Source organism: Procambarus clarkii, chromosome 60 (assembly GCF_040958095.1).
Source record: "Procambarus clarkii isolate CNS0578487 chromosome 60, FALCON_Pclarkii_2.0, whole genome shotgun sequence".
Classification (NCBI taxonomy): domain Eukaryota; kingdom Metazoa; phylum Arthropoda; class Malacostraca; order Decapoda; family Cambaridae; genus Procambarus; species Procambarus clarkii.
Window position 1 is genome coordinate 19916599 of NC_091209.1, and position 27028 is coordinate 19943626.

General features: G+C 37.7%; 1 protein-coding gene across 1 annotated transcript in view; it reads right to left on the reverse strand.

Moving 5' to 3' along the window:
• LOC123766715 (cytoplasmic dynein 1 intermediate chain) overlaps nt 1-25000 on the reverse strand; it is a 46602-nt gene extending 21602 nt beyond the window's left edge. Inside the window, 7 exon segments of the mRNA XM_069307334.1 lie at nt 289-309; nt 5633-5665; nt 10232-10344; nt 12685-12793; nt 14649-14750; nt 15467-15560; nt 24749-25000. Of these exon segments, the coding sequence (XP_069163435.1) occupies nt 289-309; nt 5633-5665; nt 10232-10344; nt 12685-12793; nt 14649-14750; nt 15467-15560; nt 24749-24847 (571 nt within the window). The 5' untranslated portion in view covers nt 24848-25000.
• Nucleotides 25001-27028: the final 2028 nt, after the last annotated feature.

Below are 27028 nucleotides of genomic sequence, written 5' to 3' on the forward strand. Positions count from 1 at the left end.
GCCCATTATGGCATTTAAAGATAAAAACAAAACAAAAAAATTACATTGCAACTAGTTACACACAGCAAGCAAGGAGCTATAACCAAAACTTAAAAACCTAAAAAACAAAAACAAAAAAATGAAATTAGGATAGAAAAAGCTACAGCCGAGGATGAGCAGAAACTGTGTGGTTATAAGGAAAGTTGTTGTTGTTGTTGTTGTTGCTTTTAGTTATTTATATTTGGGGGGGCGGGAAAGAGAGAGAGAGAGAGAGTAGAGTAGAGTTCCACGTAGAAAACTAACACTTACCGTAATAGTCGAAGGCATGGGCTGGGGTGAGGGAGAAGACGGGGTAAAAGTGAGTACTTTTTCTCATACATCACCTGGCCTTTTGTATTCTAAAACATTTTTTAAGGTTTTATCTAACACTAAAACACTCCTATAATAAGAGATCAACACTGATGATATTTACAAAGCTTCATTTAGTTTTTCCTCTCTCCCTCCTGGCGAGAGCAGGTCAATTCATATAAACTGATAGAATCCATTACTCTCAAACATCATGCAAACAAATTTCCTCAGTAGTTAAAACATCTATGTTGATGACTAAGTATAAATTTATGGTTAGTTTTTTGTTAGTGTTAACAACTGCAACCATGAAATGCATTTCTTGCCCACTGCTTATGTGTGTGTCCCCAATTCCATTAGAAAATCGGCTAAAGTAACAAGCTTCCATTCTAATGTGAAGACTATTTACAACCTACACCAGGAAAGTTTTTAGGCTCAGCTAGGCATTATTGTCTACTGCTCTCTCATTTGTTTCACTGAAACACCAAACAAAAATGAGTAAAATATAATAAATAAGCAAATCATGTTCAAGGAAAGTGAAATTACTTTAATCCAAAAAGAGAAAAACTTATTTCAATTATTAGTAAAGTCATTAAACTATTAGATAATGTAGACAATTTCATCAATACTCCTTATGGGCTGAATAAAAATGAAAACATCAGAATTCAAAGTAAATAAGGGGGCTAACCCATTATATTAATGTATAATATTAAACATTTTCCAGACAATAGGTCACAATAATGGGGCTGAAAATTAGACACCCAACCACAAGTCTGAAAATAAGGCAACTGACGTACGTTTCAGTCCCTCTCAGGGCAGACTGAAACGTCAACACCACCTTAATTTTCATATTTGTGGCTTGGGTGGCTAATAAACTCTCTCTTTGGCTCCTTTTCCTGAATATTCTGATGCTTTTGTTTAGACACCCACCAAATCATGTAAACAAAATGGCGTTGAAGAACAACAACAATAAGGAGAGAGGAAGGAGGAGACCTGACTATAATTGTTAACCAGTAAGAACTGTCATACCCATAAAGTACATGGCCCAGGACACAACTACTGTACTTCGCAGCCTTAAATAGCGCACCCATTACGATGGAATTTCATCGTTTAATGTACACTTTTATAACAAATATAGTACTCTATGGAGACAAAATAACTATTATAATAAATCACTTCAAGCTTTTCAACATTTTAAATACAGTATTTCATTTTTTTTTCTGGTAATATGGTATAACTTCATAAAGTGGCATCAGGGTGGATAATTTGCACAAGCCATACTATTAAACGTGTGCCTCAAAACTGAACGATAAAGAACGTTAAACTGTGGTCATTAACAAGTGACCAAGAATATTAAAACAACTTGGAATAAACAAAAAAGCTGAAGGAGAGGAATTAACACGATTTTTTTTTAAGGTGCTAAGGCTAAAACAGCCAGTGAGGTGGCTTATAAAATACTGTACAATAAAGTACAGTACAGTATTTACCAAAAAGAAGCATTTTTTTAGCACAACAAATGTGCATAACAAATACCCTGCATACAATACACCAGTATTATAGATGGAAGGTTAAGCGGCATATGGACGACAAGTATTCAATATCTAAGGGGGGGGGGAGAAGGTCATTTCAGAATAAACCAAAGGCATTTCATGGCAAGTGAGGCTTGATACCTGCTTGATAGGGTTCTGGGAGTCCTTCTACTCCTCAAGTCCGACCCGAGGCCAGCAGTCTGTTTACCAAACAAGCACTGCTCTACCATTCACGCCACCTGAGTGTGTGTTTCCCCAGCTATAGTGACTTTCTGTGTCGATTCTAGCTGCATTTCATTCAAATTCACCAATGAGAACACAGTATGGGGAAGCCCCAAATGTAAGTGCCCAATGGGGTGTGGAGCGGGGTAGCAAATGGCTGGAGCGGCAATTAACGTGGAAAGTGGTTGGGGGTGTTAGGGAGAGAACAGTAGCAGAGAAAATGGTTCAGAGAGAAAAATGAGCCCCTCATGATTATGCAGCACACACCACACTACTTCCAAAAGTAAAATGACCACCAGTAATTGATGACAGATCTTTACAATAAATATTCACACCAACAGATCCTGTGAAGCATCCACGAAAGAATAATGAAATTCGAAAATAACATCAGAATCCAATAAAAATGCATGCAAGTTATGTATGGAAAACAAAACTTTGTTTGTGGTGTGAGTGAAAAGGAAAAAAGGAGCTAGCTGGGGAAGGGGGTCGATGAACAGCTGGCAGTGTGAGTAATTTACAAATCTGGATAGCTATTAATATATGTGAAGTGAATAATGGACATATTTATCCTTCAAAATAAATGGGACAACACTCCTCCTGCTGATTTCTTTATTCTTAGAAATTAATAATTGCATGATAAATATGCAGACTATCACAAAACAAGCTGTAATAAATAGTGAGAATGAGATGAGGATGACAAAGGGTGCAAAGCAAGAAAGAGATGAGGGTGACAAAGCGTGTGAAACAAGGAAGAGATGAGGATGACAAAAGCGTGCAATGCAAGAGAGAGATGAGGGTGACTCTCTGTGAATGGGCAGGTAGTGCTTTCCAATTAATGACAATGGAGAACGAAGTCTACCTTTTCTGCCCTGCCTTCCAAGATTTTGTACATCTCTGGACATTCAAAGTCTGTACCACATTTGATTCTTGAAGATACGGATAAAAGCAATTTCCATCACTTTTAACAGTTAATACCTCTTGTTGAAAACATATACAGCATAGGAGTAATTCCTTATTTTTTTGTAGTAATCAGAGTTTTCAGTTTCCACTGATATCCTTGTCCTATTCAATTAGAATTCAATGTTGTTGTCCTTGTCCATTTTGTTTAACCCCAATCCTCCAGTATTTTGTAAGTAGTGCCCATGTCCACTCTGTTCTTCCTTTCCTCTAGCAAGGTTATTTTTAGTTCCATTAACCTGTCCTTGTAGCTTGATTCTTTTAATTCAAGAACTTTTCATGCTGTTATCCCTACACTTTACAAGCGTCTTGTGCTTCACGAGGTAGGGATTCCATGTAGAGTATTGGAATACAATATCCAATAACGAACGAAATCTCAGTTTTATGATATCTGAAGTCGTCAGTTCCAAATTAATACGACGAGGCCGTCTGAAGATAGCACAAAAGTTTACCATTATACTACATTCCATAACTTCAACAGCAGTCATACATTTTATCTTGCATTTAAATACTTTTAAATTTCATGTTATATGATGAAGCATTCTCAAGACATCTATTTATCATTACCTTATCTACCGCTTGCATGCGGTAAGAGAAAAGACGAAGCACTCGTCCCTTCACCACATTACTGTACATGCTACGCAGCCCCACTCTCAAACAAGCACCCCACACTATATATAATCCTACGTTTGGCTTTTAGTAGATTGCTTGTGCAAGTTTATCCAAATGGCATTGCCAGAATCACCACTGGATAGCTTTAATTTAAATCTCTCCATTGTGTTAGAAATACTGTACCCAATATATATCCATTCTTACAAGAAAATAAGCAACTGCAATATCTAACAATAACTGAGAAACAATAGTTTAATTTGTAAAGCAAACAGCGATCTGCATGTCTTTGCAAAGGACATTTGTCCTTTAGCTTCGGACTTAACTATTGCTGTCATGATTAACCACGAGAAGCTAAGAATTTAACTATGATTATCAATGAAGCAAGTATCGAGTAAATTGAAGGCTGTATATCAGACAGCTAGGTATCAAACTATAACTAGGAATCAAATCAAGATTAGTTCTTTTTTAACACCTCACTGGGATCTTTCCCTAACTATAGTACTCTTGGTATCACACATTATATTAGTAATAATTATCCAGTATCAACCTACTTCAGGCAAAGTATAACAATGCACAATGATATGTGTCAGGCTCTGGTAGGCTGAACATGTGAGCATCATTCATTAAATATCCAGCCAAAACAGGCAGCATTAAAACACTCTATAAAGAGAGTGTCATGCCATACAAAGCTAAAAATCAGGCGACAGCAAGCGCAATATCAAATAAATGCTACCTGGTTTCAAATCAACACAAGACGTATCAGAGTACCTATCATTACAGTACTCTATACAAATAATGAAGCCATGGATAATGCAACATCAACCGTGTTAAAAGCCAAGAATGTGGTCTTCATATCACTGTCATTGGTAAATGTTTCATAGGTATCCATGCAGATGCACAATGCATTTTACGTAATCTGACATGTCCACATGCCATCAATCTACATCTCTGATGTCTTGTTTCCTCTTGAGAATTACCCCACCCTTGAGCGGACAGGCACAGGCCAACTTTTTACCAAGACATTTCAAATTGTTTGTAAAAGATGACTATAATCAGCTCTGACTATCAAATTAACGAAGCAACCAACACTTTAGCTGCCACTCGGAAATAAGAATGCGTAGAAATGAATAGTGCCAAGGACGAATGTGGTGCGTAAGGGGGGGGGGTAAAAAAGGAAAATTAAAAAGGTAAATGTTGAGATGGAGAAAACAGCAGATTAGCAGGTGGTACAGCTGTATGAGGCCAAAGAAAATTAAAGTAAAAGGGGGGGGGGATATACCCTTTTACTTTCCCTCACAGCAGTGCTTCCATGGATGGCCAAGATCAGCTGCTCTATTGTCTGCCATTTATATATTATTCTAGTCAAAATAAATGAATGAAAACATTTTTTTAATATAAAATTTTAGTCATATTGAATACCGTATTTTATACATTCCTTACATCATACAGTCACATTGTATTTACTGGATCAAACACTAGCCACATTTGGCCAGTAGACATTTCTAGTCAGTTTATAGAGCAGTGATATAATACTGCCTTTGACTCTTAGCATTACAAATTAATCAATATTCCCCTCATTTCTCTAGTGAAACTGTCCTACAGTATCCAGCCACTACTACTTATTATGGTGGATATTCATTACTAAATTATGTGTCAATAATTAACTCTTCCTTTTGACTGGGCCATATATTTTTACAAGCTGAATCCTCTGGTTAAAAATTACAAGTGCAGTAATTCTGTATAAACAAATAATACATATTTTTTTTGGTGAGGTGACATCAAACCCATTAGGAAATTAAACAGGAAAAAATTAACAGAATTAAGATTTCTTAAATATTAGAATAAAAGAGAGAGAGACAGAAAGAGAGAAAGAGAGATGTAGCTGTTGAGAGCGACAAGTAGTGCACACAGCTCAGGAGTACAAGAGATACCAAGGCATGGCCCGTGAGCGAGCGAGGCAGCCAGCTAAGGGGGGCAGTTCAACCAACCTTTGCGGGGCCTCCACCAGTCCTCATAGTAACCTTGGGTTGGGGGAAGGGGAGGAACAACAAGTTAGTGGATGGGGTCTTTATGAAATTGGCATTAATGGAATCTCAAAAGAAGCAAACGAGATGGGAAATTGTAGAACATTAAAAAACCCAGACAGAATCCAACAAAATGCACAAGATGAAAACTATGTGAGGAAGGAACCCCACTACATAATTAAGCCCTTCTCAATGGAGAATCTTCCACTAACAAGATATTTGAATTTCAGGTAAAATTTTTTTTATTAATATCCTTCTAAATATCTGAAATATGTACGTACTGTACCTAACTTCAAAGCAACAAAGGGCAATATCTGACTAAGGAAAACTCTCAAAGATATCATTTAAGATTAATCTGTCTTGTAATGGGGCAGGAGGGAAGGTGGTAGTCCCTTGGTGTTGCAGGACAAGGGTGGCATCATGTGGAGCGGTGACACTGTCAACCCACACCCAAGTAGAGGGTGGCTCAGGTACTCATGCACAGTCGCACTTGCAAGAGGGAGATGAGAGCATTTCATATCTTCTTTTTGGGGGAAGGAAATATAATTAATATTCTTTTTACCTAACACAAATAAGAGAAAAGTACTTTAAGATATCCAAGCCAAACTGATATACAAAATAAATTAGAGACTGGACACTGCAATTCAAACACTTAAACCTATAAGTCATATTAATACACACATTTAATACCATTAACACTTGTTATCATGAAGCATCTATACCATGCTCTAAGTGCTAAAACAGACACCACTTAACAAGACAGCTGCAAGTCCGAGGGTTGGTGGGTAGGGCGGGTAACCTTGAGGTGTTGTGGAACAAGCACCCATCAACATGCAAAGAATATACAGCAGCTCCAAGGATCACTATCACCTCTCTTAATTTGAGAAATATTGTTGCTTACCAGGCTCCATGTTATCAAGCATAGCAGCAGGTAATGAAGGACTTTAAAAACGTGAGGCATTTGTCTACCTGCTCTTTAAAAACGTAAGGCATTTGTCTACCTGCTCTTTAAAAACATGATGCATTTATCTACCTGCTCTTTAAAAACGTGAGGCATTTGTCTACCTGCTCTTTAAAAACGTGAGGCATTTGTCTACCTGCTCTAACCTCCAGTCATTAACAAGAAATTTGGACAGGTAAACAACCTGTGAAATAGCCTATATTTAGCCTTGCATTGCCATGATGCTAAGCTTCAACACTGGAGACCCCCGTCGACGACGTGTACAGCAATATCAATAGAAAAGGGCAAAAAACAAAGCCATGTGGGCAGTCATGCATTTCATAGTGTAAAACAAAACAATGGCATCTCAGATACAGGAAATAATGCGATGATTAAACATGCAATATATTAAACTGCCAGAAAATAAATACATTTTAGTAAAGACAAAGGACTGAAATTGGCAACTTTAAGGCAGGATTCTTTGGTCCATAATTTGCTTAGCTGACATTTTTAAATGATGAATTCCAGGTAAAATGAACTATAATTTATTCAATCAAGAAATTACAGAGATTATTCAAGCAAAGAATTACACAAAGTATTCATAAAAGCGGAGCAGAAATTGGACCAAAGCGCTTCTCTGACCAACCTATTTTCTTCATTACTACATAAAACCCTATGGATTCTATTTTTCTATCATCCTATTCAAAGACTCATGGAAAAGTATGACAATCCAAGAAATTATTACAAAGTAAAGAGCTATACTCACTCACTTCCTTACTCTTCTACAATAGTACTGTACCGATGATAAAAAAAAAAATTAAAACAGTTTTCAAGAAAAATTATCATTCTTTTCAAGAAAATATAGTTCATTACAAATTCATGTGAGCCTTAGAATAGAATTAGGTTTCCTATAATGAAAAATTACATTCTAAAGTATGTATATGGCTGCTGCATGCACACGCATGGATGGAGATATAGATGGCATGCAAAAAGCAAGCACGCGACAGATAAAAGTACCAATATAACTGTTTTTATACCCCTTCCTTGGTGCCTAGCATTCAACATGAAATATATATATATTTTCAAAAATATATATAATCTAGTTTCAATTAAGGATATTACTTAAAAACCTGGTTGAAAGTGGATAAATGCGAACTAGGAAAAAACATGGGGGGTCAAGCTTCAATATGAAAGTAGCACTGCGATGACAATTATTTTTGTTTCTTTACATACTAGGAGACCAGGAGGCCTGGTCGACGACCGGGCCGCGGGGACGCTAAGCTCCGAAATCATCTCAAGGTAAGGTACTAGACAAAAAAAAAATCAAGTTTCTATATTTTTGTGTGTATTAATATTTGTTATATGATTTATGATGAAGCAAGCATGTATGTTGACATAGCACTAACACTACCCATGGAAATATATATATTCTTGCTGGAATTTAATTAATGAACACTTTTATATTTTTAGTTTTCTACATGTACTCTGAAACACAAACAAAATAATGCTTTGGTAGATTAATGCAGCAGCATACTTGAAAGATAATGAAAGAACTGCAAGATTAGTTGTTTAACTGTGCAATTCATGGCACCTGACACCACGGGATTATGAATGTCAATGACCGTCACAAATATCCAAGCCGTAATGAATTGAATCACTGATGGTAATTTCATCGTGTTACTGTAAATAGCACAAACCATTTCACCGCTCAATGCTCAGGTGCCATTAGGAAATAATATTCTTAAAACTGCTGCAACAAAGTCAAAAACGAAGCCTGCAAAACAAACAGTTGCACTAGAAAATGGGAGAGTGGGGGGGAAAAAACGGCGGGTGATACTGAACCATTGCTTCTTTCCTTCTGTACAGTCGTATATTGACAAACTAAACCACTGTCTCGGCCCCCAGTAAATATAAAGTATATAGTATGCAATTATTTATTATACATACTGTACATACATATACAACACACACACATTCAAGCACACACTATATATACAGTAAACCAACCCATCCTCCCGTTTTGATAGTACTTTTTTATAACTATGTAGTCAATCACATCAATATATAGTAATGGAGTCCCAATAGGTCACTTGTGTACTTTTTTATGGTCCAGAGAAAATAACGCCAAAAATCAAACTTAAATATTCTAGGTTTAGTATAGCACATATGTACACACATTTTATTTATTTATTACATATATATATATCATATATAATCTAAATGCTTCATTAGCAACAACAAAAACTAACTTTTCAAGTTTGTTAAAATTCAATACGACTAAAGTCTACTCTATGTTGGTTCATCACATCATTACTATAAGTAATTTCAGTTTAGGAGGATGGGATGATTATATTAATATATAATATATAATAATATATATATATATATATTTATACATACACACACACACACAGCTAGTTAGCTATAGCTAGATACACAGTATATGCTATGTCATATATATTTTATTATATATATATATATATATATATATATATATATATATATATATATATATATATATATATATATATATATATACATATATATACATATATATAATATATATATATATATATATATATATATATATATATATATATATATATATATATATATATATATATATAAATAAATAATATGTATATATATATATTTATATTTCTTAATCTCTTAAATAAAAGTTTCAGAATTTCATGCCTGTTGAAGGAGTAATTAGAAGCCAAACCCCATCCTTCTGCCAAAGCCATTCATATTTGCTCAAGTTCCCACAGTCCTTCAAAACTAATTCATTCTCATTACTGTAATGTACTTTCCTCCTTGACAAGACTGCACGGCACACCCCCTCCTCCACACACACACACACACACACACACACTGCTCTCTCGTCACCTACTCCCTCAACCTTGCCTAACTCATGCAGATATATCAAGCATTGCCAATAGCACTGCAGACACTAAATACATTACCTAACTTGTCCCTTGACCAATGTAATCTTAAACTTATAACAAACACACTGATCTCTCTCTCTCTCTCTTGTTTAGCTATAAGATGATACAAAAAAGCAATACAGCTAATCTTGGATAAATCGGATGAACTAATAGGTTAAAACTAATTCCTATTTGTAAAATCTAAATTACACCAGCGACCATTACCTGCTAGTGACTTGCTAATGACCTTTAAGTTTACTACTTTTCAACAATAATTAATCTTTGAACATTACAGTATACAGTTTACCAGGATTTTATATTATCCACACAACAGTAATATTCAAACCAATTTATAGTATTAAATCAGAATAATGATGATTAAATTAATCAACTTAAAAAAATTGAAGAATTCTAAGATACTAGTTCATCATTTTTGGAGTCACTCAGGTGAAGGTAAAACTGCAGAAGTTGACAATGTTATAATTCTATGGACATCCTACTATGAACTAATTAAGTTATTCAATATTAAAAACTTCATCTAAAAAATGTAAACTTATATTATATCTATAGTATATATTAAGTACAGGAGCTAAGAATGACTTGATAGTCCGCTAAACTATCCTGTCTAATATAATGGCCATACTAACGGCTCTCATTTACCCTGTCAAAATTGCACAAGATTCTCCCATAACTAACCGTGGCCATCCCCGGATCCTGAAGTTTGAACTCCCTTGGTGTAGGTAACCGTTTCACGCGGGGGAATGTTCGTGGCTTGCACACTCACTACTGACAACTGGGGTGGCTTCTTACTGCAAGTAACATTTGTATTAACAATTTGGATCGTGAAAATATAAAACCACCAAATCAACAATAGTAAAATACATATAATATTTAAACATGCTGTAACGTGTGAGAAATTTTGGATATGGTTTAATTTCCCAAACATTTTTCCAAATTATACAATGTATTATTTTTAAACCTTTACTTATTTAAATAGAACGCACTTTTGCCTGTTTTTGGCGTCATTTTCTTTCCAAACTTTCCTTTCCAAAGGAGCCTATGCTACACATTTAAATATCAGAATTGCTTTTAAATACATAGGTGAAATCCTAAAGAAATTGTTCACTACATTTGCGAGACCCCTGCTGGAAAATGCAGCGTTGAATGGTGCTCATATCTTCAGAAGCACATCAACAAACTGGAAAAGGTGCAGAGACATGAAACTAAATGGCTCCCAGAAATGAAGGCCAAGAGCTACGAGGAGAGGTTAGAAGCATTAAATATGCCAAAACTTGAAGATACAAGAAAAAAAAAAGGCTATATGATCACTAACTACATACGTAATGGGAATCGACAAAATTGATATCGAAGAATTCCAGAGACCCGGAACTTCAAGAACATGTGGTCATAGATTTAAACTAAACAAAGTTGGTTGCAAACAAACAAACAAACGGTTGGAACAAGTTTGGCGAGGTGATGAAGTTGAAGGACATAATGTTAGATGCAATCAATTTGTCAAGAGTAAATGCAAGTCAAATGATACACAGTAACTTGTAGAAAGCATCCTAAAGAGTCGTCGTAAGTAGCAGCAAGATGTTTGTGTGGATGTACTGCAGTAGTGTAACATTGTTGATGCAATGTAATACTGCAATTAAGTAGTGTGATTGATGGAAAACAGATGAAGTGTCATTTTGGTTATCTTTATTATCTCTTTTTTTGCCTACAAACCCCATCCAAATGAGAAACAGAAAAGTGATAATTGTGGATGATAAAAAGCAAAACAAGACCTTTACAGCTTCGCATACCTTACCCTCGGGACATGTCCTACTAACAAAACAAACCCTGGATGTCTTGCAGATAATATATATATTTTTATTTTTTTTGCACAGGTGGATAGAGTACACACACTTCTTACTTACTGTTAGCAGGCTTAAGAGCTGTCCCAACCCACAGCTCACCTTAAACCTTACCCCAGCTAGTTTGCCCGGGCAATGCCCTGTCAATTGGCTTACAACTAGGTCCCCAATTACTGCTGGACAAGCAGTCAACCTTCAGTGATCATTAAAGTTATTATTTAGATATCAGCATCATAATAACAGAGATCATTGTAGTATATAAGGAGTAATGTCTTTTTTTTTTTTTTTTAACTCTCAGTGCTCGAGGGCTGGCAACCGTAAGAATATGCACGACTTTACCCTAGGGTAAAGTTGCATGTATTCACACAGTTACTGGCTGCTGAACATTGGTGCAGAAAAAAATCTATAGCACCCACATGACATGGAGAGAGAGAAAAAAAAAATTGCTAAGGTTGTTGATTTATTGAACAGGTCAACAGGTTTCATAGGAATATACTGTTCTGAATTCCAAAAGCATACTGAAATATGACAGGTGTCTAATACACACCTGTTAGAATAAATATCATAGTGTTCATTTTCCATGATTCAGTCAATTGTTCTTAAGAAAACTAATGTTTCTTATTATCATCATCATTAAACTTGAGTGCATATATTTAATTCAATTTGACTTTTTATTTGGATACAAGTACAGTCATTAAATTGTGGGTTGACTGGGCTAGACACCTAGATAGGTGCATTATGGGTAATAATACTTCAGAACACCACAACCTAAATTAACCCATTTCCTATATCTGTGCCATGTACCCAAAATATATAGTACAGCACCTCCAAATCAATAGACAATTCAAACACATGCCAAACACACCATACTACCTTACATATGTTAGATGTTAATGGTCAATGGTTCCATAGGAGTGTCACTGAACACGGGTGGAGTTATTACATTACGAACACTGTTCATAATCTGGTGACTTTGCAACTGATTTGTATCTAGGAATGAACGGCTAAAAATTGAGTCGAGGGGAGGCAAATCATAAGACAGGTAACTCTTATACTCAGTTGTCTATATATTTTTCAAACCTTTCATTTCAGGCCTTGGGAGCATTCCAGAGGCCATTCGCCACAAATAGGCAAACATGCACACACACAGATACAAGAGTACTGGGAAGACGGGACACCACGAGCGTAGCTCTCATCCTGTAACTACACTTAGGTAATTACACACCCACCCACACACACACATATATATATCTAATTAACCTTGAAAACCATTGCAAATACATATATATATACCTAGGTGTCCGTGGAGAAGCTGTAGCATTGGCTTCCAAGCTCTTGTCAGGCGAGCCACTGTGATCAGCTCCTGGCTCCGAGGACATGCTCGACATACTGGACAACACCTCTGAAAATTCAAGAGCACACAGTACTTATTTCTCATTACCAATGAAATTATTCCAACACGAAACAATTTAAATTTAGATAAAAGCACACAAAAATATAAATACTGGTAAGCACTAGAGCCACATTTGCAAGATGTACCGTACATTAATAAGTAAGGGTGCTTCAGGCATGTGAAATATGGTTAAGCTCTACACCCACTGATCTGATTGTGAAGACTGTATGTTAACACTTAGACTAAGACACGAACCTTCACATGTAATTTACTTATAAGCAAAAGATTAAGACAATCATGCAATAAGAAATAGGACAAGCACAGCTACGTTCAATAGATTGTAAATACTATTACCAAGGTAATAACAAAAAGGGTTAACAAAAACCACAATTAATCCACACACACAAGAACAGTAACTCATTTGCAGTAACGCCTCATTTTCTACCTGGCTGTCATAAAGGATCAAATTCGAGCTGGTGGAGCATACTGGAAAATAAACCTCCTTTAGATATTTAAATTATTTCCTTAGGTTCATCTTTTCATGTTTGTGGACACCTCTGGTGAGTGTTGGAATTATATCCCAGGATAGACACCACCACTTAGCTTAAGCAGGAAGCAAAGGATGGACACCACCAGAGGATCCGTGCCCTCTAGTCTCTCACTCACCTGGTGAGCAAGAGGGATGGGCTGTCTTGAACCTGAAGTGACCTGCGCTACCACCTGGTGGTAGTGCTGGTGCATCATTGTCTTGAGATCTTGAGACGATTTTGGGCTTAGCATCTCCGCGGCCCGGTCCTCGACCAGGCCTCCTTTTTGTTACACACCCCCAGGAAGCAGCCCATAGCAGCTGTAACTCCCAGGTACCTATTTACTGCTAGGTAACAGGGGCATCAAGGTGAAAGAAACTCTGCCCATTTGTTTCCGCCTTCACTGGGGATCGAACCCGGACCCCTCAGGACTATGAATCCGAAGCGCTGTCCACTCGGCTGTCAGGCCCCAGACAGACATCATGGTTAGGCTGTTTACACAACAACCTTCTTTACATTGTTTCCCCAAGGGTACCTAATTTTCTTCAAAAAGCGACTCGTTTTATTGAGATTATGCATTCAGATGGGGTTTTTGTATTGGTCTCTGATCCCCCACTCTCTTGTCTTACAGTGAGCCAGACTCTTGTCCTGGCTTCTGATGGTAGGCCTGAAAAGGCCCTAGGCATCTTCCTAAGGCATGGCTGTGCCAGCACCTAGTTCAGGTAAGAGGAGCCCTACAGTGATTAACAGTAATAGCAAATAATGTACGTACATTACATACAGACCCGGCGATGAGTCAGGTGAGAGGACAAGTCACAATAATGTGGCTGAAGATATAATATCCAAACCACATATCAGAAAATGAAGAAATGATCACATTTCGGTCCATCCTAGACAATCAATCGGATTTTATAATGGTCCAGGAGTGACGGAAACATCATCATTTCTTCATTTTCTGATATATGGTTTAGATATCACACTACATACAGTTATAATAAGCTTCAATATTTACCAAACCTGGCCAGTCCCAAATGATTAGAAAAACTGAGTGAATGCTACATTGTAAACATTCTATAGTACACACTCAAGTGTTTATTAAAATATTATATGCAACACTAACCTTCCCATAATAATAATGTTGTTTTCATATATTAGTAGGATAAACAACACAATGCAATATAAAAAAAAGAAAGAAAAATGTCTTCATTCAACATTAAATATTCATGCAGTGTAACAAGTATACTAAAGTACATTGGAGGCTTAATATTAAGAGCTAGAAAATGGATTGTTGACACACACACACACACACAAGGCACTGTCAATACTTTACACACTACCGTCTAAATGCATAGTTTTGATTGTGGAGTGCTGCTGAACGAGAGATGTGAAAACACCTTTACACTCGTCACAAGGTGCAAAGTCTTGTGCTATTGCTTTATCTGTCAACAAAGCTTCTTTTTTAGCTACATACAATCTTCCAAATCTAATCTACTGTTCAGTATTATGCAAGTATGCACCAAGATTAGAAAACAGTTGTAAATGACATATTGCCGGTAAGGTCTTAATCAGATTTAACAGATACATTTATGGTTAGTGCTTATAATGGGTAAACATTTTGGAAAGGCGAGGACACCGAGCCAACGTCGATCAAGATCAGCGTAGGATTGTGTCAATTTAAATTCCTGAAATACTAATTTAGCAAGTGGGGACAATGTAAATATTTTTTGTTCTGTTTAATGGCTGCAGACTTGGATACTGTCTACTGTTCAGTCAGCAGTCATCAACTACTGCCAAACTACGAAACAAAATGCAGGAAAACTCAACATTGTTACACCTCTTACTAATACTTTTATCAAAATACACTAACATATAATCCCTCAAATCTCACCTTTACATCAATGTCCTTAACCTATCTTTATCTGGATCGGTTAAGGACATTGATGTCATTACTGTACATTGAATTTTAATAATGCACAGTAATGACATCAATACCTCCTATATAGGTCGCCAAAAAAATTCACGAAGATGGAAAATACAAAAATGCATATTATGAAACTTTATACTGTATTATATTTTAACTCTACCATCAATACCATAAAGAAATACTAATACAACTGTAACTTAAGGTTAAGAAAAAAAAAATTAAGGCAGTTACCCGAGACAGGTGCCACTCCAAGGGAGGAGAGCATCTTGTCCAAGTCTTGGTCATCGCGAGGTGCATTGCTGGCCCGTACTGCTGCTTCCTGCGCCTAGAGAAAAAAACAGTGTTTTATCACTTAAAAAGATCGGTAACTTTTCAATTTCTGCTTACAAACAGATATTGGAACTGAATTTATCATGAAGATATAGTAAATTATTAAAAAAAAATAGAGCACTGTACAGTATTTTAATTCCAGACATAAATTAGGTAGAATGGACACCATACACAGTAATGGGAATTGATACGAATTACCGAGCTGTACTTTATGAATCTTTAAAAATAATATACCTTATATGTTTGGAGCACAGTTAATTGTAATACAGTATCATTAAAATCCTTGACTAGTGTCTTAGAAAGATGGGCACCTCTTTTGACAGTTGTTCTCTCCGTCTCTTCTCTCTCTCTGCTCGCAACTGCTTAAGCTTAGCCAATTTGCGTTCCTTTTCCTCTTTCCAAGCAGTTCTTCTGTCTGGCGAGTCCAAACGCAAACGATCCATCACATTTATTCCAACACCTTGGGACATCATTGTGTGTGGTTTGATTCCTTAAGTATATATTCTGTGTTAACAAATGAACCACAAAATATCGTTTGATAGCGGTTCTCCAAGAATTCAATAGGTATGGAGTCAGCTATTAAGTCTTGATTGGCACAGATTAATCATTATTTGTTCGTGCGCTTTCAGAGTTCCACTTACAGCACTTTTATAACCTTAATTTATTTCTAGGCTAATATTTTAAAGTGTAGAGGAAGGCAGATGCCCAAAATTGTCGTGACATTTGATAATTAACAAGGCACTTTAAAGTTTGCCTTTTTTGCTGTCTTGTTAACTACAAAGCCTAGGGAGGTGTGCCACACTAAAGTGCAGACAGAAAAATACAAATTCATACAATAGGGCTCTTCATTGTATGAAATCATACAATGAGAAGAGATATGGGACATGTTTGTGATACACATTTGAATGTAATTTTTGTTTTTATACAGTATATACAAGAGTTCTTACATTCTTGTAAAGCCACTAGCACGCGTTGCATTTCGGGCAGGTCCTTAAATCTAATCTATAAACTTAATCTGAAACCTAAACATGTTTTAATAACAAATTTAAAAAAAAATAAATGCTTAATGGCAGATCCCACATACTGTAGTTGTATAAAAATAAATCCTCAAACCACACTTACAATTACATCACAACACAAATCATAGGAGTGAACTTTCACTGCAGTAAGTTGCCTCAGTCTCAATTGTAATTAGATTTGGGCCTAAAAATATAACTAATAAAGTACTATAACAAAAAATTGACATAACCAATAAAGAACACTAGGCCTACTACAATTTAATTAAGATCAGCATAGAAGTTAAAAAGGATATAACAAGTCTCTTCATCCCACTAAAGTTTCCAATTAAACTAGAATTTTGAAAATGTTTGTAAAAATCATATCAGTTTTATTATTAACAGTGCAGTGAGACCTATTGAAATAAAGCACTAGTGTGTGTGTGTGATTATATTTTATATATATATATATATATATATTATATATATATATATATATATATATATATATATATATATATATATATATATATATATATATATAATCCCATTGTTTACTAAAATAAAAACTTTTACTCTAAAAGGAAAAATAAGTGAGAGAGAATGTTAAGTGAAGACCACAACAACCTTGAGAATGTCAGGCAGCCAGTTGCCAGAGGCCTCACAGCAGCCCCCAGTATTGATATTTCCCCAACACCTCTGTGTAACACCCTAAAGCCAACACACACCCATTAACCACTGTACCAACACTTTGTCCAGTGCAATGACCAACCAAAGGTGACGTTAGCAACTGTTGAAGAGGGCAAAGCCACTCCAAAGGGCAAATATATACATACAGTATATATATATCTGCAGCAACAGGGTATTATATATGTATATTGGCGTGTGCTTGAAACCAGTGGCTCTCACACCCTGAGCCATGCCAGGGTGATGATTGATGATGATTAAGGCACGGGCATGAATAGCCCGTAAGTGGTGGAGCCCTTTGGAGCCATTACTAGTATTAAGATCCGATTCTGGAGATTCTCTATAAGGTGCGACTGCACCTTATAGAGAGGTGGTGACCTCTGGAGGTGCCAGGGTGAGGGGTGTTGAGGCATTATAAGGGTGACTACAGGCCAAGGGGGGGGGTAATGGATGAGAGTAATCAATAACCACCTCTGACCTGGCAGCCTCGCCTGCCCACTGCGCTAACATTACACATATGTACACGATCCACGGGCCCAAAATCATGCACAACCTAGCTCATTTCCCCCACCCCCTATCTTCCAAACCGAAAAGCTAATCTGCCATAAAGAAAGAACCAATCCAACAGCGCCATAATCACGAATACTTGACACACCAATCACCACACAGCCGCTTACAGGCCTCTCACACACACGTAGCGAATAACATACTAAACAACGTGAATCTTTGAGTTTGGTTTCACACAAGTCACAGGAAACACATCACGAGTGTTTAAAGAGAGTGGAGGAAGGCAAGAGCTCGCTAGCCTCACTCACACCCGACTGACAGCATGACCGAGCTGCCTCCCAACCTTCCCACACCCCCCTTTCAACCCTCCCTATTAAAAACCATCAAATTCCATACTCAAATTCATTATTATAACTCCCGAGACAGGTGACGCGGTGACCTGTGATGCTATAAAGCGGTAGGTATAGTATAGATAGATTTATATGTAGTGTATATATATATATATAATGGAAAATACTAGAGGCGGCATCAGCGTGCATGACACCAGCTGAGCCGTCCCAGCCACCAGGTGCCGGCGATGCCTGGTTCACCCAACACCACATTTAATTAACATTATTTCTAGATTTCTCGCTAATGTCAATGCTTTGTAAACGCGTTTAAAATACACCAAAAATACTTATGGAGATTATAAATATTTTTACAATGTAAAGCGATATTGCCGTTCTATAATCGTGCTAAGATATGGGAATTTCCTATATTAGGCAATATTACAGCGATATTACCACGGTATTATATATAATGTGTATTCACTGATAACCTATAATATACGTTGTAATTATTTTGCACATGTGCGGTAACAACTTGACCTCACTAATTGCCAGGATCAAATAAAATCTACTGTATAGCGTACACGGTTTTAAAATTGGAGCAAAAATGGGAACAGAAAAATGTAAAGAAGTAAAAATTTGTGTTGGTGACGGTGGCAAGTCCACCAAGATCACACGGAGAGGAGGAGGAGGAAGTGCTGGTTGTGGACAATCACCAAGCCCGGCCAACTGTGACTGACACTACGCTACCACAGACCAACCCGTCCTCCACAACACTCCATTACCCGCCTACAACCAACTTCCTGGCCCGCTACTTCCCACCACCACCACACCTATCAACCTCACCCCAACATCCCTCTCTCTTTACATATAAAACAATCAGACTTCCGACAGCTAGACACCATCTGGTCACCACTTGGTCCGGGAGACATCTCCCGTCACGCAGGGTGCAGTTGCGCCTCCACAGATCTCCAGTATCATCTTTTGATACTGGTAATGGCTCGAAAGGGCCACCACTTACGGGCTATTCATGCCCGTGCCACCTCTTGGGTGGCTTAATCTTCATCAATCAATCAATCGACAGCTAGACACGGGAGACATCTCCCGTCACGCAGGGTGCAGTCGCACCTCCACAGATCTCCCGTATCATCTATTGATACTGGTAATGGCTCAAATGGGCCACCACTTACGGGCTATTCATGCCCGTGCCACCTTTTGGGTGGCTTAATCTTCATCAATCAATCATCAATCGACAGCTAGATGTCCAGCAGCTGGACACCCTCATAAAGACTGTGAAGCAGTATCCTCCCCCGCGATAACAGCTTGATTAAATGCAACCTCAGAATACTGAAAAAAAATTGTACCACTTACGGGCTATTCATGCCCGTGCCACCTCTTGAATGGCTTAATCATCAACAGATAGGTCGCACCCATTTATCACTTACAAGCCCTCCCGTAATTCTGTCAAACGACACTATACAAATTGAACACGACCAGACACAAACAATACAAGGGCGCACGCAAACCCCACAGACAATGGAGAGTTAGGGGGAGACATGATTACCACATATAAGATTCTAAGGGGAACTGACATGATTGATAAAGACAGTTTATTTAACACCGGGGGGTACACACACAAGTGTGGGGGGGGGCACAAGTGGACACCGAGTGCAAAGACTTTATAAAAAACTTTCTTTTAATGTCAGTGGTTAACAAATGGAATGCACTAAACAGGGATGTGGTGGAGGCAGACTCCAATACACAGTTTCAAATGGAGATGATTAGAATGTTTACCACCAGTCGATGACGGTCGAGAGGCGGGACCAAAGAGCCGAAGCGCAACCTCCGCAAGCAAAATTAGGCGAGTACAGACTGACGGACGGACGCATTTGGTTCTTCCAGGGTCGGAGTTCAATCCATGATGGTCAGAGTTGCTGGGCACCGATCTTAAACCTGTCAGCAAATAACTCCACTTGTCATTAAACGGAAGCCTGTAGTTGTCAGTAATACAGTAGGCTGCAAACGATCGATTTATTAAAGTGGTTGATAGTTAAAACTCAAAAATAACTTCATGTACACGTTTGACTAGGGGGACCTCCTTTACCATAGAAAACTTTAATCGTGTATGTTTAAATTTAAACACACAGCAAAAGCTTTCTGATGAGCCTTCGCTGGCCGAAGAGGTCCCACGGCTTTCTGCAGAGGCTTCGTCAGCCGAAGAGGTCCCAGGATTTCTGCCGAGGCTTCACCGGCCGAAGAGATCCCACGGCTTCGCTGGCCGAAGAGGTCCCACGGCTTCGCTGGCCGAACAGGTCCCACGGCTTCGCTGGCCGAACAGGTCCCACGGCTTCGCTGGCCGAACAGGTCCCACGGCTTCGCTGGACGAAGAGGTCCCACGGCTTCGCTGGACGAAGAGGTCCCAGGATTTCTGCCGAGGCTTTGTTGCCCGAAGAGGTCCCATGGCTTCGCTGGCCGAAGAGGTCCCAGGATTTCTGCAGAGGCTTCGCCGGCCAAAGAGGTCCCACGGCTTCGCTGGCCAAAGAGGTCCCACGGCTTCACTGGCTGAAGAGGTCCCCACGGCTTTCTGCAGAGGCTTCGCCGGCCAAAGAGGTCCCACGGCTTCGCTGGCCAAAGAGGTCCCATGGCTTCGCTGGCCAAAGAGGTCCAACGGCTTCGCTGGCCAAAGAGGTCCCAGGATTTCTGCCGAGGCTTCGCCGGCCAAAGAGGTCCCACGTCTTCGCTGGCCGAACAGGTCCCAGGCTTTCTGCTGAGGCTTCGCTGGCCGAAGATGTCCTTAGCTTTCTGTGTGCATGGAATGGACTTTAGGTCTTCGTTTTAAGGATGGGCTGCCTCAGCTTTCGGCCAAGGCTTCACTGGTTAAATGTCAGTTGGCTTTCTGCTGAGGCTTTGCTAGCTGTAGGTCCTCTGATTTCAGCTGAGGCTTCACTGGTTGAATGTCATTTGGCTTTCTGTACTTACCAAATAAGGATCGAGTTTTGCTTACCTCCTTTTTCTATTAAATCAGGTTTCTATTAAAACAAAAAAGTTTGGAAATAAAATTTTAATGAAAGGAGTAGTACAGTACTGTATAAAATAATGCAAGGGGTAGAACACATTGCGGACAGAATAACCAAGTCTCGACGGATCAGCTCAGGGCTCAATATGTAGGCAACCAGATGAAAAGTAAATCCCCTTTTTTTTAACTGGGAAACACACTGTATAGCCTGAACATGAAGTTATCATTATTGTCATAAATAGTATTTTTTTTTATTTTATATTAGTGCCAATTTAATGTAATTTTAGTTAGGAGCATAGGTCACCATATTCCATTCAGTAACCCAGCTGCAAAACCCAGCAACCTGGATTTTTGCCCTATGCGAGTAGTGAAGAACTCAAGACTTGATTTTGGCCACATTACTAAAAGGTCTGTGTTACAGGAATCCAATTTAGCGAGCACTTACAGTACAGTACCTCTACCATATCATTTCCAGCATTTAACAGCTTTGTGTATACAAGTTCCTCTTTAATATACACCTTCACTGGATCTACTGTATTTACTCTATCACATCTATATTAATCATATTTTAGGATCTAGACTTCACTGTCCATGTTATCTCCCGAGTGGATTTCTGCGAAGGCTCCAAATATTAAATTCAACTATTAGGATACCATTGTGAACATAGCTTTCTATTTTGAATTGATGCCTTGTATTTTGGCAAATATAAAAGACTCCATATTGTGTCCCCCTACCCAGTGGCAAAAGAATCAGTAGACTTGTGTATCTGGGAAATGCTCAACTCCAAATTCAACATGACTTCTGTGTAATTAAAAAAATTAGTTTTTAATCTGGGAAAATGCATAGCATACGTTTTGGTCAAGTTAGGTTAATTTGGCTAGGAAGCAATATTTTCTTGTACTAAGAGAATACTGACAGGGCTGCCAATAGTATACAGTTTTCCTAGTTGCCGTTCAATGCATTGTTGGAAAGTGTACCAAGTGCAGTGCTTTCTGATGAGTGATTAAGAGATAATGCCTTAATAAGCCTTTACCTAACTAAAGGGCCATAGTTATGTTGGATACAGGGCAGTGTCATTTGGGTACATGGAGCACCACACTATAGTACAGTATTTGGGTACAGGATGATGTAATCCTATTTGTACACTCAAAAAAAGGTTTAATCCTACATACAACATATCACAATTTTAAGGTTACTTAAACATTTTTATTCAGCCAACAGTATTTATTTGTCAAGAAAATGCTGCATGCCATCACAGGCCTATGATCAGTTCTACAAGTTCTACTCCTACTACTCGCAGTTCAGTTCTACTACATTTTAATTGGAAGCAAATCAACAAATCATTCAGCTTCAGGTAATGTTAACATCAGCAATAATAAGATGGGAAGTTCCTTTAGACAAAAGAGACTACTTTAGCACCCACATACAACACAACAAAAAAATAAAAAAGGTTTGTATACTTTCTAAAATCAGATATTATGTTTCAAACTTTGCTCTCCTCTCATTATACTACCCACAAATGTATCCCTATCTTACATACGATATCTGTGCATGGGGCTCAACCAGTGCAAATTACCTCAAGCCCATCATCACCCAGCAAAAGCCTGCTATCAGAGCAATAACAAATTGTTTTCAGACAACACACAGTCCCTCTGTTTAAATCCCTAAACATAAACTCACTCCACACATTCTCTTGTGCCATTTACATGTACAAAACCTTGTTCCTAAATGCAAGTCCTGATCTGAAACTCTTCCTTGACAGATGTAATAGAACCCATAATACCACACACTGTGCAAATAAAGGGACAGTCTATGGAACTCGCCCCTAACGAATTAAAAAGCTGTCCAACCAATGCCTTAGTCAATAGTAAAACCAAAACGAACCTAATTTCATCCTCATAGTTTCCTACCTAATACTTCAAACTTGCACTGTATCATGTGCTATCCACTCCCCCAATACAGTATGTCCCTAAGCCATACAACTTCATTGTAATCACTGCTATCTGCGTATATCATGGTTGTTATGTTAAACGCAAATTTTACTACAATGTACCTAGAAATAATCCTGAAATTATGCTACAATGTACCTGGTGCTAATCCTCAAATTTTACTATAATGTACCTACTAATTTTCTTCATATTTTCTTACAATGTACCTGTTAACATTTTTCAATTTTGCTACAAATTACCTACTTAAAATTATCTGTTAGATTAAGAACCAGCCCGAAATCCTGTGCGTGTCAGTGGCTTTATAGGAATGTAAAAAATCAAATGCGATGTACTCTTAAACCCATTGTATCTTCTTGTATATAAATAAATAGATAAATAAATAAACAAGCAAGCAAGAGGTTTGAAACAATATTCAAATAAGCATTCAAAATATCATGAAACCTTTACTTCTCACTACTACAGATAATTTGGTTTAATTTAAATGTGCAAATACAATAAAAAAAATTCAAAGTCATCATGAACTGAACATTTCAAATAAAGGAAAACTATGTATACAACAAAGGTGATACAGAGGTGTAATAAATTTCTAAGATAAGAGTGCACCAAATACTATAAATTGGTGGAGTGCACGTCTCATCGTAGATACAGCGCAAGTGCTCTCATGAGAAATCTAAAATTGTCTGGTGAAAACTCTTCCTAACCTAAAGTCAGGAGTTGTTGATGCACTATTAGAAATGGGTCCAATGGCCACAGTATTATTTGGATACTAGATAAAAAACAAAAACATTTAAGTTTGTTTCTACAATTCTGGTAACATTGTCCCATGCTAGGCTAGATTACATTCAACTAGTGCCCACACATTCACAAGCCATAGATTTGACAAGATGCATTAGTCAGAGATTCTCTCGAATTGTTCCTGATAGTGTGTTGGGCTTTCTCAAATGATAGGCTACACAGAAGACTACAATTACTGTACTATAGAATACATCACAGAATTCCCCATTAATCTTATTTCATGACAATTTTCAGAGACAATTCATACAGAGCTCTGGTAATGACTATGACAAGGTGCAAACTATCAGAGCCAGAGGGGAGGGAGAGAAAGAGAGAGGAAGAGTGAGTGAGAGAGAGAATACCGCCACTCCCAGCCCCTTGGGACATGCAAGCATCAAATTCATGTTCAAGTTGCAGCATTATTAATGGGTAAATCACTGCCAAACATTACATATACTGGGCTGTATGTGTGTGTACTGGACCCACGACGACTACTCTGGGGGTAGATACCCAGGTAGATGCCCAGGTAGATTCCCCCATAGTATCTACGAGTCACACCCACCCATGCCACTTTTTGCTCCACCAACACCAAAAAATCCCATGCAGATTTACTCCATAATCAGACATCTTTCCCATGCGACTAACCTCATCACGATTACGTATGAGCATTACCACGTCGATGATGAATTTAGCTTCCAGTGACTTTGCAGTATGACAGGTAAATTACCGTGATGAGAGCCTGGCCCGCCCACCACACTCACATCCCGGCGGCGTCTCTACAACTTAATTACCTCAAAAACCACCTCAACCTTCCCCCTCCAAACTTCTCCAGCCACAATTGACTTACCCTCTCTAATAGTCACACACATGCCATGCTAATTCGACACTCGAGAGATCATTAAGAAGTTAATTCAACGTCTTATACTCACCTCCTTTTGTTCCTTCTCTCGTTTTCTCCTCTCTTTCTCCTCCCGTAAAGCCATTAATTTGGCCTTTTTACGCTCTAGTTCTGCTTTCCGGTCCGCCATGATGCCTTTGTGGTCACAAAATGCTATACACCGACAGGTTTACTGTGCAACTGGTCAAATCATAGGTCGAAATTCATCGGTAGAATGCGATGACATTTCCTTATGACTCATCGACCGTCTGTCCCACCCCAAAGTCAATATGACGGCCGTGTTCCAGTAATGCAGCAGCTGGTGTTATTGTTCATCTTCTGTTATCATTTTAAGACTCTATGATACATTTGTATATCCTTGAAATTAAGCATTAACGTTTAGTTTTTACTTTTGGAGTTATTGACATTATAGCGTTTTGTAAAGCTTTTATTTTCGAATAAAGATGTGGTTTGGAAGAGCGAGAGGTCTCTACAGGTGAGTATTGAGTGTGTACATTGTGGAGCGGGAAGTTTAAAACTTTGATTCCTCAGTAAATCTAGTAAAAATTATATACAAACTCCTCTGACATTCGAATATTTATTTCTAGGATTAATTCGAACATGAAAATCAATGAATACAATTTCAAACTGAATTCTCTATTATCGAGAATATGTTGGATATAGCAAATTGTAAAACTACCCACATGAGCTGTACCGATGGTTACAAGACTGGTACAGGTTCTTATTTTCATGTATTAGCAAGCTTAGATACACCGCACTGAGTTGCTAATCTAGTAAACATGATTGATGACAGTCATACATGGGACATGAGTCGAGTCTACTAGCCTCCAATAGCAAACTTCGATAGACAATGAGGATATTTTTCCATTATCATTTTGCTTGTTCTGTAAGCAACATTAACTCGGTTTGTTTTTATCAAACACACACACACACACACACACACACACACACACATACACACACACACACATATATATATATATATATATATATATATATATATATATATATATATATATATATATATATATATATTAATTATATAAATATAATTATAATAAATCAATTATTATAATTATTTATCCTTCCTGTATATATCAACTCATACGACGATTCCCAGCTAGCGCCAGTAGAATGAGTGAGTCCACTCATCACCAATGATTGTGATGACTGATTGATTACGATGACTGAATGATTCAGATGATTAATAAATGTTTACGATGATTAAGAATGATTACGAATGATTACTGCAGTTGCCACTAATGATAGAGTATGCTCCATAGTACAAGACTAAATTTGATGATAATAATAATAATAATAATAATAATAATAATAATAATAATACTAACTCATCGTGTCGGTGACAGGAAGCCAGAGTATATTCATACACGTTAGACTTATATCGAGGTCAAATTACTGACACCGCCCCAGGATGCAACCCCACAACCAGTTGACTAACTCCTGAGTACCTATACTCACTGCTAGGTGAACAGAGGCGTTAGGTGAAAGGAAATGTGCCCAACCTTTTCTATCCCGCCCGGGATTCGAACCCGGAATTCGCGATTGTGCGTCGAGAACGAATCCGACTCTGCTACCGAGACCCCTTGTAGAATTACACAAAGCAAAAATACCGCAATATAAACCATAGAATAACAGAGGAATTACAAAATAACCATGTTAAAAGTTAAAAAAAATATATGTTAAATACTGGGCAGTAGAAAGTGTAGATTAAGACATAAAAGCTTCAATGAAATAACTTTTTTGGTAGAGTTAAGGATTACTGTAGTTGCCATAAAAGCCTCTCATGACATAATGTTATAATTCCCAGAGGATGCTTTTATGTTTATTAGTTTATACACGACAGAAAAGGCGGGCGGAGGCAGGAGGAAGCCTCGCTTTATAATAATATTTAGGCTACTAATAATATTATCACGAATAAGAAATAATTAATAATAATAATAATAATAATAATAATAATAATAATAATAATAACAATAATAATAATAATAATCACAAAGAAAGCACACTGGCGTAATGTATCAATGACAAAAAATAATTTTCGAAATACCAAAAAATAATTTTTCGAAACCAAAAATAATTTTGAGGCAATGGGGTGACTTGAACCGCCGTAGGGATATGAAGACAAAAGTGTCAAGAAATTAAGGAATGTAAATGATTTAGGCTACTTCCAGACTATTTGTTTCCTTGTAGACTTTCTCCATCTGACGTCATGTTGATGAAACTGTATATAATGTCCTTATTTTGCAGCCCTGTTATTCACACCTCTGATAGTAGTAGTAGTAGTAGAAGT